The sequence below is a fragment of the Globicephala melas genome, chromosome 5 (genome assembly GCF_963455315.2).
Source record: "Globicephala melas chromosome 5, mGloMel1.2, whole genome shotgun sequence".
Taxonomy (NCBI): Eukaryota; Metazoa; Chordata; class Mammalia; order Artiodactyla; family Delphinidae; genus Globicephala; species Globicephala melas.
The window spans coordinates 127,172,398-127,188,558 of NC_083318.1; the positions used below are offsets into that span (position 1 = coordinate 127,172,398).

Sequence of the window (16,161 nt, forward strand, 5' to 3'; positions counted from 1 at the left end):
TTTTTCTTTTCTACCCTATGTGTCTGTGTCTCACTAGGCAGTATCCGCATCCTGATGTGGCAGTGAGAGAACTGACTGCCTCTGACAGAGGTACAATTTGCAGATGAAAGTTAAACTGGAATGCTTACTGTGTGTCACTATCAAACATCCCCTTGGCTACCCTTGCCTGGGTGTTTGGCTATAACTGCTCCTAGCTCACTTACATGTAATCTGTGAGGGAATATCTTTTCTTTCTCACATAGCCTTGGACAGGCAAGGGCAGACAAACTATTCAAGTAATTCATTTTTATTACCAATTTTAATCACCAAAGAAGGAATTAGAATTCAGCCAGGGAAATTATTCATTGACAAATTTTTATTGATAAAATAATTCATCAAAGATTTATGAAAAAATTAAAAATCTCTGAAAAAGAAAATTATGTCAACCAAAATCATAAAAGGTATGTCTGTGGGTGAGGAAGGGTTTTCTATCTGGGGCTGGCTATGTGAGCTACATCAGTGATACTGAGGACTTTACTTCTGAAAAGGAAACTAGGATGTAACATTGTGATTCATAAGAAAGGCTACTGTAAGACAAACATCATGTGTCTGTAGGTGACTCCATTTCCTGACCAGTTGTATTTGTCCTGATACCTATTCCGACGTCTTAATCTCTTTCCCGATTTGTTCTTCCTTCTCAGTTACCATGAGCTGAAGTTCATCTTATTTCATAAGCTTGGGCTGTCATTTCAGCAACAGCTTTTCTTCCTGGCATGGGCCTGCTCTTTGCAGGGTCCATTGGCTCAGTGCCTCTGACCTTGGGTGGCTGGTACTCTGAGTCTCCCTGGCTCCCTTCCCACGGCAAGTGGGGACTGTAAACTATAAAACACTGTTTTAATTGTTTTCGATTTTTTTAAAGTCTTAAAATGAAATTTTAATGTTATACCCTTAAGAAAAGATTTGTGAATTTCTCAGTTCACTGATTTGGTACATTAGATTCAGCTATTCTGACAAATAGCTAGGAGGAGACTGTGAATTATTTTCCGTCCCATTTAAAAATAGTTTGGAAACTGACACAATCAATATTTTTCCTAAAATCCTCTCTCCTTGCCCTGGGAGCCTGAGGAGTGGGTTATAGTTGAAATTTTCTATTTCAGGCTTCAGATCTTACTTTAGAGCTTCTGGGATGCCAATCCTATCTGATCTTTTGGTATATAATCAGCATTCTCTTCACTCAAGAGATCTTTTGTAGAAACTTTATGCTATTCCTGGAGTTACATGCTACTATGTTCTTAGTTTTGGGGAAGCTGGTATAGAAGCTATGTAGAAAGACAAAATCATTTTTTTTCCTTAGAGGATCGTTGAGTATCAATGGCTCCATAGGTACTCCATTTAAACTTCTACTCAGGACCAAAATAGAGTCAGTATTTCAACCTGGGATAGACTGTTCCAGTGAGACTGGACTCAAATTAGATCAGCCAATCCAAAATCCATTTTGAATCACCAGAACTGGAAGGCTAGGCTAAGGCTTGGCCATGTGTGTAGGATAGAAAACATACCTCCTTCTGTGTGTGTGTGTGTGTGTGTGTGTGTGTGTGTTATGAGACTTGTTAGCCAGGAACACAGCTTATCACAGGTCTGTTAGACAAGGAGTAGACAAGTCAAAATCAGAGAGATAAGAGCCAGGTTGGCCCGAGGGATAAAGTGTGCTTGAAGAAGGAATGTGTTACCAAATCTTTGCTATAAATGAATGTCTAGAATTTTTTCTTGCCAGCCCAGCTATAATAAATCACGCAGTCAGGGGTGGCTTGTGTTTTGCTTATCTGGGTCAGTGTCTCCTTATAACCAAATCTCTTCTCACTCTGTCTTAGGAGGCATGCTCTCCACTGGAGGGGCTGGTGATTCCTTTAGTAGCCAAAACCCAGGTGACTCCCTGAATCATTGCTGTCTGGCTAGTTCTCTGGGGCCAAGAGGGGGTTCTCTACTATCACCCTGGGGAAAGCCTTCCATCAAGAAGGCTGACTGGTGTCCAGGTCTAGTGGTGTGTTAATGGTGGAATGTCTATATGGCAATAGGGTCCTGGCTTTGGTCCTCTGGATTATATCCTTGTCATCTTGTGAGGCATCAGAATTCTTACACTGAAGCCAGATATCTAGGAGGGCACGTACTTCATCTTCTTTGTACCATTCACTTGCATGAAAGTGGCAAGAATACCTCCTTCTGGTAAATTATAATACTGTATTTGGAAGGAAAGAGGAAGAGCCCATGGAAAATGGGGTGATTAGAAATAACAAAGTTACAAAGTGCTTTCACATACATTTTCACTGGAGTCTCACAACAACCCTGTGAGGTAGGTATAGTGTATAACACTTTCAATTTTATTTTGCAAAGAAAGACACCAAAGACTAGAGAGCTTAAGTGATTTGCCCACAGTCATGATAAGTGCCAGGACCCAAACTCGAAGCCACGTCTTCCAAATTCACAGCTTGATTCCACCTGCGAGCAGCTACAACCTGAGGGCTACCAGTTTGATGACATATGGGGAAGGCGCTTAGTAAGTGAGCACCTAACTTGTTTAAAAGTCAGGTGGTTTAGAAAGGATACATTAGTAACCAGAATCTATACAATCACCACTAGCAGGGGTTCCCCCGGGGACTGCTGCTTATGGGCTTGAATCTTGTGGGTTGCTTTGGCATATTAGGAGATCGTCTGAGTAACCTGGACAGCTAGGAGCTTCCTGGGTGGTCAAAGATCAGAGATGAGGGGATTCTCGTGGCCATCATCCCACTGCTGTAGCACTGATCATTCTGTTTAGTTGTTTGACTTCCCCATTAGAATGTAAACTTCTTAGGGGCAAGCACTGTAACATATTCATCACTGTATAATCAGAATTTAATACAGTTCTGGGCACATAATAGATCCTCAATAAAAATTATTTAAATTCACCGAGGATTGAGATGTTTCATGGGATGCTTCCGTACTTTACTTGTAAGAGATTGATTTGCCTGGAAGAGGTATACTAGATGAATGTGGAACTAGGAACAGGGAAGACTCAGTTATTTTGATGGTGGGTAGTATACACAGGCACTGCTATTCCAAGGTGTAATTTCATGATCCAAGTGATCTTCGTCTACAATGACAAATTTAATAGATGTGGATTCAAACTGGTAGCTCTACATTAGTCAGGGATCCATGCAGAATGTAGGTTTTTGATGGCCACTGGGGGTGAAGGCAATGTGTCTTGTCATGGAGAAATGTGGTTCATTTTGGTAAATATGAAGATAACATGGTTTCAGTAATATGGAGAGAGCTCTGTGATAAAATTCTCTGAAGATGATTAATCACAGTCACCAGTGGTTCAATAAAAGTTGGGAGAGGCCTCAGTCTTTTTCTGGTTCAATTCTGCCAAGGCACATTCTCCTCGGTCCTCCACGTCTGTCTTCTTGACACTTGGCCATCAGAAGTCCCAAGACCCACAGTTGATACTGTGTTGAACCTTGAACAGGTAGAAGCTGGAGGACAAAGCTTCTGTGGTCCAGACCTGGACCTCAGTGTGAATGCTCCTGACCATGACACATAGGCAAGGAGCCCACTGCATAGAAGCATCCCTCCAAGAAGAAGGGGCCGGCTGCACTAAGACCCACGACCTGTGGCTGAAAGTAGTAGTCACGTTGTTGCTTTTCTATGAGTGGATTACAGAAAAAATCTGTGGGTGTCACAACCTGGTGAGTTCCACTTAAGTAAGAATTTTTAACTTAGGGTATAATACATCAGCTCACCAGTTCTGGGCACTCAGGATCAAGTGGGTCCTGAAATCGATAGGTGGGAAAGAGATCAGCAGCCCTGGAGCTGCTAGAGGTTATGGGTCCTCCAGAGGTCCTCCCAGGTGTGATGATTGGTGCAGGCCACGACTGGATGCCTGGCTTCTCCAGGTACTGGTGCCAAGTTGCAAACATGGCCTCAATGGCCAAGCATTCCTTCTTTCAGATGTTGTAGTTTCATTCTGCAGGGATGAAGCCTGCGGGGAAAATAAGGCGTAAGGTCACATCAAGATTGATTTCAGATAAGATCTGGCTTTCCATTGTCCTGCTACTACTTCTAAGGCATTGGCTCCACTTTAAAGGTCCATTGTAAACAAAGTGTAGCATGATGACAGCCATTGCAGACCTCATAGGACTTCATAGGTTTTCTGGACCCCAGGCAGCCAAAAGAAAGCATAGCATATTGCCTGCTCTTTCAGTGGAATCTGTTTCAGGGAGGGCCTTGAAGTTCACCCAGATCTGGATTAGGATACACTGGTAGCTTACACTACACAAGGCCTTGGATATCTTCACCTGAAAATAAAGTTAGCATCTCAAATGGAGAGTCAGTAGAGCTTTCTACCAAACTTGGTCTTGATATACTTTTTTTTCTTTTTTTTTTTTTTTTTTTGCGGTACGCGAGCCTCTCACTGCTGTGGCCTCTCCCGTTGCGGAGCACAGGCTCGAGACGCGCAGGCTCAGCGGCCATGGCTCACGGGCCCAGCCGCTCCGCGGCATGTGGGATCTTCCTGGACCGGGGCACGAACCCGCGTCCCCTGCATCGGCAGGCGGACTCCCAACCACTGCGCCACCAGGGAAGCCCCCGGTCTTGATATACTTTTACATGCGATACCCTGGAGCCTGTCTCCTTAGATCTTGAAACTCTGATCTTGACTTTTAATGATAGTTTCGTACCATGCATAGGCTTTAAAACACTAATAATAAATAATAAATATATAAATCCTAGTGAAGTTGTAACCGCCAATCAAATTCGATGTTGTTACATGCATTTTTAACCCACCCATTTAAATATATGCTCTTAAACAAGGAAAGTCCCTCTTTCTTGAAACCCAAGGGGTAGACCTCATAATTTAGCCATTAAATGACAAAATCATAAAACTTTAGATCAACAGCAAGAGTCTTGAACCTAGGCACAAATTGGGACGCTTAGCTTTGGCCAGCTTCAGAGGGGTCAGCGTGATCCTTCCTCTATGTTCTTGTTAGAATTTGAGCCCAGATTTTTTTGTCAAAATCTTTGCTAATGCTCTAGAACTTAGAGAAAAGTGTTTCTAAAAATTATTAGTGGATTGTTAGCACTTACCAGTTAATGGAATTAAACAGCCAGTTATTTCTGCAATGCAAATGGCCTCACTGAGCTAAAACTAGCAATCAGCTCCGAAGACCTGAGAAGACATTTCCCAAAGTGAGCTCTGTGAACACTAATTCTAAGAAATGGGTTTTGTCATTAAGAAGATTTGGGGAACACTGCATAATATCTACCTCTTATGAAGACTTAAATTACACAAATTTTAAAGACTCTAGGAAGTCTTGTAGTAAATAATCTTATTCAACTATGTTTAACTCAGTATGTCCCCAACATTTCTATGTGGAGTTAAGTTTTTAAGTAATATTTAGGAATTTAGTAATATTAGCATTTTGTAGAACTGGTGCTACACAGAACAAATTTTAGTGAATACTGGACTAGCAAGTAATGTACAAAAATACTTATTTTTAAAATATACATTTTCCCCACCAAAAATAAATGAATTAGCCAATTACTAATTATTTGTTATTATAATTGTCTTAGAATTAACCTGGGTTCTTTGGAAAATAGGAAATGCACTTGTTTAAAGCATGAATTCTGCCTTTAGTAGGCTCAGAATCTGGTTAGGGAGATGAGTCTGTCATACACAAAACAATGTCAAACACCAGAAAAGTCCATATAAACAAGCAATAAGTTAAGTAATGTGGACTAATAGATATAGTAGTTCTAGAGAGGCACATCAGATACTGGAATAATGAAGGAAGAAATCTTAGAGGAGATGCCACTGGTTTTGTGGGGAGAGCTAGAATTTTGACAGGTCGAGGCCAATTTTACTTAAGGGCAAAAATACACAAACTTTGAGGGCCCTGTGACTCCTAGAAGCATGAAGTAGTGTGGCAAACAATACTTTGTTACACTGTAATCATTGAATTCTAACATATCTTGAGGCCTTCCCACTCAAGGACAGAAGGCTATATAGCAGTATAATTAAAAAAAAATTTTCTCCTATACCTCTTTAGAGTTCTTACCTAGTATATTATTATGAGTTGCTTAACTGTCTATTTTCTGTGATAATCTAACTGATGCCAGGGTGAATATTTTATTTATTTGCATATCTTTGGAAACCAACACCTTTGTATCCCTAGCATCTGGTCCTTGGTAGTTCAAATGGCCTATTAATATACTGTTTGAACTGTAGCCCCATCAGTCATGTGGAGGAGAACTTCCCCCTGTGAAGACAGGACACCTTAGGAAGCCAGGAAATGCCTGGTGAGGTCACACCTAAGATGCTGGCCTGGACTTGTGACCCAAAGACAAGCCACTGCCTCCTAAGAACACCGTAACACCCAGGGGCATCTTGGTGGACAAGCCTGAGCTTCCGGCTTGTAATGCCTGCAGTCAGAGTGAATTATTTGACCTGCAGGATTCTGAGGGCCACACAGAGGCTGTGAGGTGCTTTTCTCCCTTTTCACTTTGACCAACTCACTGAGGCTCTAGTAACTGCCTAGAAAACATCACACACAACACCTGGGGACTGGATATGATGTGGTGGGTGTAGAGTTCTATGTTGTTTTTGTTTTTAATCTTTAGGAAAGTCTTCTGTCTTCTTGTTCCATTGTTGTATTTACACTTTGCAGTGGTTTAAATGCTAATCACAAACAAGGTATGCATAAAAAAACTTCAATCGCATAAAATCAAACGGTAAATTTGAGTGGTATTTTTGAGAAGGAGCTGATTTTAAAGACAGAAAAAAACTTGGACCAGGACTATTAACATTCAGAATTGTAACTCCTATTTGATTTTTTTTTTAAATCACTTCTGTGTTTCTCTCTCTTGCGCGAGCTCTCACTCAAGACAGTCTTTCTGGATAATTCATTGTAGAAATGAGAGAGGAAGCATGTAATTTTATTTTGATATTACTGGTAAATCAGAGTAGTACACGATTGCCTCAAACTCTGAATTGTTTGAAATTTTGAATGGTTTTATTTGCTTAAGAAAATGGAAGAAAACTGAAACAGAGGAAGAGACTATGAATGAGTTGAAAAGATAACTGTAGGTCTGGCGGCATATTCCGCCAAGTCTACACCAGGCACAGGGATTCTACCTTTTCATTCCAGACTGCCGGCTGACTGAAGCTCTTTGTTCAAGCGAGGCCGTCGGAGCCACGCTTGGCATCGTCTACTAAGAAAACCTGACACACTCACCTACACGTGCTTATGACCTTTGCAAATATCTTTTTAAAAAAATTTAGTTTTTTATTGAATACCAATTAACAAAAGCAACACATGATAATTATTATACTATAATGACAGTGTACAAGGAATCTAGAGCCATTCAAGTAATACAAACCCAGTAAAGCAGAAATTAGAAAGTCTCAGGTAAGCACAAAATAAAATAAATATCATAATATTGGTAGATACACACTACTGTTCAATTGATTGATATTAGGAAACCAATATCAGCACATTAGGTTATGACTTCTTATGTATCAAAAGTCTAGAGCCTACACTTTATAATAGTCATTCTTGATAACAAAAACTTGAACTGAAGTCCTAAAGGTGCCCCTTATGTAATGTTTCTAAATCTTGCTAATAAAAAAAGTCTTTTTGACAGCACTCTCTCTCTCTCTCTCTTTCTCTTTTTTTTCAAGTTTATCTCTTCCCATTCAATGGTAATTTACTTACCTCTGAACCAGCAAAATTTAAAGGCCTTTCCATTGCAGGACTAAGGGCAGTCAGACCTGACATTACACTTTCTATCTATAGAAAATTCGTGCAGACATCCAAGATGACGATTCCAGCAGGACAGTAAAATTTGCTGGAAAGATTTATCAATAGGAAATACTTTTAAAGAACACCAAAAGTCAGAATTTAGGGGCATTAATTTCAAAGATGGAAGTAGTATAGACTCAGAAAATATTTCTCTTATTCCTTCCCTTTTTTGGACCATTTACATTTTAATTGTTGTTTTATTTATCATAAAGAAACTATCTTGTTGCAGAGATTTAACCAAGAGTTTTGACCCTGAGATATTAAACATGTGCAAAATATTCCAAGTAGAAATGGAAAATCTCACACGCTTTATGATAAAAGGACAGAAGGTACAGTGTAAATACTGCAGCAAAGATGTTAAAGCAGTGCACAATTAGATTTCCATATAAACATTATCTATTAGTTAAGTGAAAATCATGCTAAGTTTATTTCCTTAGGACTTTGGTAATGTGTGTTTTTAAGTGGTTTTCCTTTTTTGAATTTTTTTTTTACTCATGTGAGGTAACAGTGATTCCTCATGTAATCTGTTCCTTTTATGTACAATACACATCACACACACACACACACACACACACACACACACACGCACAGAGTCAAAGTCAATGGCAGTGGGTGGTTTATGTCAGGGCTGGTTTTGACGCCCCTCTCCCGGAATAAGATAAATGTAAGTGATGAAGAACTCCTGGGGTTGGTTGAACTCATTTTGTATTCAACACTCTGCCTGGCCCCTTTCTCATCTCTTTCTCCCTCTCTTTGTATGTTCAAGCCTACTTGAGTTTCTTTTTTCTTTTGTAGAACTTGGTTCTTTTGATGTGTTTCAGGGCACGCCCTGTGGCAAAGAGAACTTCCCAGGAATCGGAAACATCAGCACACAGGTCTGAAACGGCCACTGTGTAATAGCCAGAAAGATTCAGGCTCAGAAGCTGGGTTTTCTCTCTCCAAAAAAAGCATCAAAACACATAAGAGGAGGGCAAACACGCAACACAACCTACAGATATGATTTTAAAGGGACACATACGAGAAAATTTAATTGCTAAGTAGGCGTTTGGTGAGATTTTTTAACCTGGATTGAGCCCATGAGAGTAATTTAACCTGAGACATGTCTATAAGCATCTGCATATTTGCTAGTTTAACCAAATTCCCCTTATAATTTATAAATTAGTTTATTTTGTTTCACTGCTGTTATAGCATCTATGTATCTGAGATTTTCCACGGCACATGGTCCTATTAAAAATGATGTGAGAAAGTGCAGTGCTTTAACTCTCTATTTGTTTATGAAGTTGAAAGAAATGCTGTTATAAGTATTGTAAAATCGCTGTTAGAAAGCACCATCTATATTAGTGTTAGAAAGCACCATCTATATTAGTAATAGAAAGTCTAGATAGAAGGAGTTAATTATTTTATATCCCATATCAGTATTTCTATTTTCATAAATTAAAAATATTTAATAAAATAGTGTTATGTTTTATTTAAAATAGCTCTGTTTACTCACATATTATACTTTATGTGGCAAATCTTTCAGGACTATGTCACTGAATTAGAACTTGGAACTGAAAATTAAAAAAAAAAACAGAAAATAAGGAAAATCAGTGCAGTTTAAGTTTACCGATACACAAACATCACTTTAAGATGTTCAAATAATAAATTCAATTTTTACCCAAGTCTCTAAAAGAAGTCTTTTATTTTTAAAACCAAAACAGTTGGAAAAGCAAACTTAACTATAAACTTGGTAATTTATTGCTTTAGAAAACCAATCTATATTAATTAGGTATATTGTTTACTTCTGTATAAATGAATTCATTCTTGGCCTACTGAAAAATAGAATGCTACTAACTGAATAATGGATCTAGGAAAAATCTGACCAGCAAACAGTTGATTATTTTCAATTAAATTAGATTCAGTTTAGTAAATGTATTGAGCACTATTTATGTGTTTGTGCTAATGACATTACCCATTGACTCCTGGGAAAATAGTGATATCACTGAATTCATCCAGCATTTTCCAACATACTTAATGCTTAGAAAAATCAACCAGCTAATTGCCACAATTTCTTTTAACTTTGGTCTCTATATCCACAGCTTAAAAGAAAGAGAGAAAATGATTTCTAAAATGATTCAGTTATTCAAATATTAGTAAAATACAAATTTTTAACAATAATATGGGCCGACAATTTTAACAAATTGGTAATGTTATAAAATAACTTTTATAACTACAATGTCTCTTGAATTTTTTCCACATGTATCCGGGTTACTACTTATGAATATTTGTACAAATATCTATGAATAACGGAAGAAAAAAATTTTTGACAATGGGAAAGACTGGGGATTCACGATACTCATTTAAATGCTACCAGGAAAGTTTAACGGGACTTTTATTTAAACCAAAACCAAATCTTTAATACAATACAAATACACATAGAAGAGTACAAAATAAGGATTTTATCTTTCTGATGCAGCATATACTAATCCTGCTTCTTTCCTTAATGTTACATAGCATTTCTAGAAACTGGATGCTTCCAAATTATTTGATCCTAAATTTTTTTTTTTGCAGTACACGGGCCTCTCACTGTTGTGGCCTCTCCCGTTGCAGAGCACAGGCTCCGGACGCGCAGGCTCAGTGGCCATGGCTCACGGGCTCAGCCGCTCCACGGCATGTGGGATCTTCCCGGACCGGGACATGAACCCGTGTGCCCTGCATCAGCAGGCGGACTCTCAACCACTGTGCCACCAGGGAAGCCCTGATCCTAAATTTGATAAGATACACAGATTGGACATTGCAACACTTTCCAGCTTTATGGCAGTGGCTGCATGCAAAGGGGCATATAAAGTCCTCAACCTGTTTATAAAGGTCAGGGAAAGCCACAGGTTTTGAAGGAGCAACACACAGGGCTTCCCTGTTGACACAGGATCACTGCTGTGACACATCACACCGATTGTCACATCATATATTTTAATGGTGCTAGAAATCTTGTTTTGCCATAGTTACAGTTGTTTTCTGCCTCTCCTTCTTTTCTTCAGAGGTGCTATCTTTGACCTCTAATATGGCATTGAAGTCTGGCGTGCCAGGTATCTGACTAACGTGTATCCTTTATATTAACCCCAAACCGGGAAATCAAGTGCTTTTATTTTTAAAAATATGCAAAATTTAAGAGAAATTTAGCCTTTTCAGATGGACTGACGAGTTCTAGACTTAGCAATGTTTCCATTTATTTGACTGATGCCTAAAGTAAGTTTTCCTTAGTGTCTCACTGAAAATTTTTCCAGCCATGTTTATAGAAACCACTTGGGAAAACATACACCTATGAATTTTCCAAATATTTTTCTTTTTAAACAAAAGCAAAACATAAAAACTGATTAGAAATTAGTTGACCAGGGATTTCCCTGGTGGCGCAGTGGTTGAGAGTCCGCCTGCTGATGCACGAGACACGGGTTCGTGCCCCGGTCCGGGAAGATCCCACATGTCGTGGCGCGGCTGGGCCTGTGAGCCATGGCCGCTAAGCCTGTGCGTCCGGAGCCTGTGCTCTGCAACGGGAGAGGTCACAACAGTGAGAGGCCCGTGTATCACAAAAAAAAAAAAAAAGAAAATTAGTTGACTGAATTCAATCAGATTTTATTTTGTTTTATTTTTTTAAGCTATAATGTAATCAAAAAAAATTTTAACATCTTTATTGGAGTATAATTGCTTTACAATGGTGTTTTAGTTTCTGCTTTATGACAAAGTGAATCAGCTTTAAATTAAACTTTTAATTACATAAAGAGTTAAAGGATATGCTGGAGACGTCACACCTATCCAAATCATACTGATTGGTTACTTTTATTGATTAAATTTACCAGATAACTGTATAATCTCTATTTTACTACTAGAATTGTGAAATGATTCCATTTTTGAAAATTTTAGTTATTGGGTGGCTTCCAAAAAATTTATTTATTTTAAAAATAGTTATTTGGCTCAATTGAAGGTTTTCTGCTCTTTTGTTTCTATGTCTTCCCCATCCCCCCAATATGTCTATGTGGATGTAATCTAAATATTTTTCTAAAAGAACAATGGGCTAAAAAATTATACAAAAGAACAATGGGCTGATGTTTTCTTCAGTTTCCCCTTGTTCATGACCAGTTTTTTAGGGACTTTAGGGATCATCTATTCCAAACCTCTCAGTTTACAAGGTGGCAGTCTTGGGGAGTTTACATGACTTTTATCACTCAGATCTAGCACCATAGTAGGTGCTCAATGAAGATGTGTTGACGGAAGGAATCCGTATAGAGTCACATAAACACAATACCATAGCATTTAAGACATTGCACTGCAATGACTCATTTAGAATAATAAACTTTCATAAACGCCATCTCGTAGCTACAACACCACCATGAGACAGGAATCTTAGTAGATTCCATTGATTGTAGAAACGATTTAGTAGGTGAGATAACTGAGTTTAAGGATCATCAAATGGTTTGCCCAAGATCCGGCAGCTAAGCAGTGGAAGAGCTATTTGAACTCCTATTTTCTGATTTCTGAGCCTTGGTGAGTAACCACTGTGCATACTGCCCATAACCTGTTTTTCTCTGTCTCTCTCACTTTTCTCCACTCTCAGATAAAAGGCAGGAGCTGGTGTTATTAATCTTTGGAAGCCCAGGATGCTTGGATAATAAAGAGCGCTGAATAAATGATTGCCGCAGGAATAAACCCAGGACTCCGGCTAATGGGTCCAGCTGTCTTCTTCCTACACCACGATCCATTCAGAGCACAGGAGGTGGCATTTGAGAAGGTAGAGGAAGACTGAAATCTCTAAGGTACAGAAATGCTTCAAACCATTTAAACTAACGAAACTTATTCTACGTTGTCAGTAACGTATGTAAGAGCAATTTTGCTTCTTGAACGTGGCTTACTGAAGACAGAATTTGCTGGTGGTTTCCTATGCACCCGATGCCTAAGCAAGTACTCAGTGTCCTGTGCACAACGCATGGTCTACAGACTCACGCGTGATTTAAACTTGACCCAGGGAGTCCAATCAGTCATTACTGAGGCTCTCCTCCACCTGCCTTCCAGCTGAGTTTGCACCATGGTCCTGAGTCCGTAGGCACAGTCACTAGTCCTGGGTCCACACTGGTTTTCTAACAAGATGCCCACATCCCAGGCTGAGGTCAGGGGCCTTGTGATGTCCAGAGGCTTTGCTGTTTCTGTTCTTGCCTTAGAAGCAGGATTATTTGGAAAGACTGGGGTCCCGCACTGCAGAACCTCCTCTCAGAGCCTCTTTCACTGACGTCTCTCTCTCCCCAGTCCATCCCATTCTCCCCTTTTTTGTTGTTTTCTGGGGAAAATTTTGTCCCCTTTCCTTCTTATTTCAGACTAACTCCCTGGCATCTCTGTCTCTCCAGATCTCCTAACATTATCTTTCTGATAACCCTAAGTTTGTACCAAAGGCAGAAAAAGCACCTGCTTTCCACTTTGAAAAGAAATACGAAGGGCCTGGTTTTGAGCTTGGAGTTGGGAAGAAGGGAAAACTGCAGAAAGTAGAACGTAAATTCGTATTTCAAACATATCCTACCACAATGCTTTTTGAAATCGTGCATAAGTGGTTTTGACATATGACCACCATGGTAAATTATAATTGTTAGTTTGTAGGGGGATTTCTTTGCATCTTTCCAAGGGCAAATCCCCGTGGCATCTCCCCACGAATAGCTGTTGAGACATTTCTCTGCAGGGCTTCTAGGAGGGGCAGCTCATAGCTCAACTATATCACAGGTTCTCTGTCCTGCAGGAACTACATTAATGCTCCTAGAAAAATTAAGTTTTATTTAAAACTATGCATTAGGAGTGGGAATTTCTTTGTTACAAAAATCTCCAAAAAATTAGTATGTACTTCGACATATAAGTGGAATTATAACGATGTAATAACCATTCATCGAATTTGAATAGCAACACAATACCCTTTTGAAATGCATTCCCATGAAGGTTCACTCGGTGTCCTACAAGTCTCAGATCAAATATTACTGCCCCAGGGAGGCCTTTTCTGACCACTCTATCTAAATGGGTTCCTCCCTTCTCTACGCTTTACTTTATGTCCTTCACAACACTTTTGCTATCTGAATTAGCTGCGTGGCAGGCAGAATTCTAAGATGGCCCTCAAAATTCCCACATGCTGGGGTGTGAGTTCTGTGTAATCCTCTCCCTTTGAGTGTAGGCGGGACCTTTGACTATGATGGACTATCTCTGCTGTGATTGCTAGTCAGTTAACTTAGAGCCATTCAGAAGTCAGATGACCTGGTTAGGCCTGACCTAGCCAGCTGAGCCCGTACAAGGGACTGGGCCCCTTCAGAAGTCAGAGGGACTTGAAGCCCGAGAGGCCCTGTGGGAATGGCCAAGTGCAAAGGAGCTGTGGTAGCAAGAAAACAGGAGCCTCAGTCCCACAGCTGCAAGGAACTGAGTTCTTCCAACAAGTGAACTTGGGAGAGAAACCCTGACTCCCAAAAGGAGTGCAGCTTAGTCAGCAGCTCTACTGCAGCCTTGGGAGACACGGAGCAAACCCGAACACGCTCCTACGACGCTTTCCCCGCCAGCGAGTATCGTTATCGCCTCAAACTAAGCTTATAAAAGCGAAACAGTCGACACAGGGTTTTCACACGAACTCTTGCTATTAATATATTTGCTTTTAAGGCTCTCAACCGATGGCATCATACACGCTTTCCTATGTAGATCATATTATTGTCATATCTCAAGGTTAATAATATTTACAGAGGTGGAGAAGAAGCCTATACTTACCACCTGGTTACAAGAAAGATAATAAAATAAAAATATTATACTAAAGAAATACAGTACTCTTAATTAAAAAAATTACATCAAGCACTACAGGTAAATTTGGAATGGTATATTATTACAGACGTATTGATACTTATTTAAACAAGGACCAAGTTTAAATTGCAGGAGCAAATCCTTGAGCAAAATGCGTACAGCTAGCTTTCAGTTTCTCTCTTCCCTCTCTTGTCATTTTTCACATAATGGAAGCCTGTTATTAAAGTGGAAATTAAGTTAACTGCATATAGTTTCCTTTTGATAAGTACTATATGTATCCTACATGCACAGAATCTTCATGATGCTGCTGTAAATCTTTTAGCCTTAATATGGTTTCCCTAGGGCATTTTTCTTAAAAAATTCCTCTTGGTTTTGAACTTTTTCCTCTGTTACAGACATGCTACCATATACTAAGATACTAATGTGTTATGAAAAGAAAAAAATTATTTTCTTGATACTGTTCAAAATGTCTAGGGATTAAAGGTATCATAACTATTTGTGATTCTGCTCATAATCTCAACTATTTCTCTCTGTACAAAACCACCTTATGTGAAAAATACGTTACTGCTGTTTTAAACTCAATGTAGAGCTTAGTTATGAATTCTGATCTACTGAGTCATTAGAATTTTCTTCTAAAGTAAATAAGATTCTAACAGTAATGAAGTATTTTATGGGTGTACTTAAAGATGATGAATCGGGGAATGTGGAAATCATGAGTAATTCTCATCCACCTTTCACACTCTTTTCCTACTGAGGCTTTCTCCCGAGTCTTCCATTCTCAAAGAATATCCTCGGAGAACAACAAATGCCAGGAATTGTAAGGAAAGGAGGGGAATGGGGAGAAAAAAAATAAAAGCAGAAACCGGCCAGGCACACTTTAAATCCTGAGGGCATGTGCCATGTTACTTAATTTGAGCTGCATGATGCAAAACAAATCAAAAATTATCCGCAAGTTGGCAAAGCCTGCCGAAAGTACAACGCGAGGAAGAAACAGAGTTAGCAGGCAGCAGATTTAAGGCATGCTTGTTGAGGTGCTTTGGAGAAAGCGAGCTGCGTGACCCCCATCCTCAAGCATAAAGAAACTCCAAACAGACTCATTTGCCACGAAGGATGAAATGTGGAGGTGCTGTGGCGCCGGGGCCTCTGCCTCTCCAGGAATCCTTCCCTCAAGTCAGTCTGGTGGGTTTCTGTGTCCCAAAGTTGTCCCTATGCAAACAACAGGTTGAATATTGTAGGTGTGGGTTATTAAAGTGTCCCTGGGACAATGGCGGTCTGTGTCCCATTTGTAACGCTTGGATTAATCTTTGGAAAGTGCACACAAAATGTGACATGATGTTGGCTTCCAACATTATTCAGTCTGCATAGCAGCAAATCCTGCCCTGTCTCCTTGGAAATAAAACTCTGCAGACGTTATCACTGCCATGTAAAAAGGAACCTATCGTTTATGCTCGGGGTTAGGGACAACCTGATTGAATTTCTGCTTGTTTGATTGTATAGTTTGGAGAAGCATTTATGAGGGAAACAAATTGTATTCTGTCATCTTCTTCACAGCCTCCCTAAA

The 16,161-nt window shown here is 39.6% G+C and overlaps 1 protein-coding gene across 1 annotated transcript in view; it reads right to left on the reverse strand.

The window, feature by feature from the left end:
• Nucleotides 1–344: 344 nt before the first annotated feature.
• GRID2 (glutamate ionotropic receptor delta type subunit 2) overlaps nucleotides 345–16,161 on the reverse strand; it is a 1,390,615-nt gene continuing 1,374,798 nt past the window's right edge. Inside the window, exons 16-17 of the mRNA XM_060299788.1 lie at nucleotides 9,307–9,364; nucleotides 345–3,997 (exon numbers count right to left, since the gene is read on the reverse strand). Of these exons, the coding sequence (XP_060155771.1) occupies nucleotides 9,344–9,364 (21 nt within the window). The 3' untranslated portion in view covers nucleotides 345–3,997; nucleotides 9,307–9,343. The remainder of the gene's footprint in view (nucleotides 3,998–9,306; nucleotides 9,365–16,161) is intronic.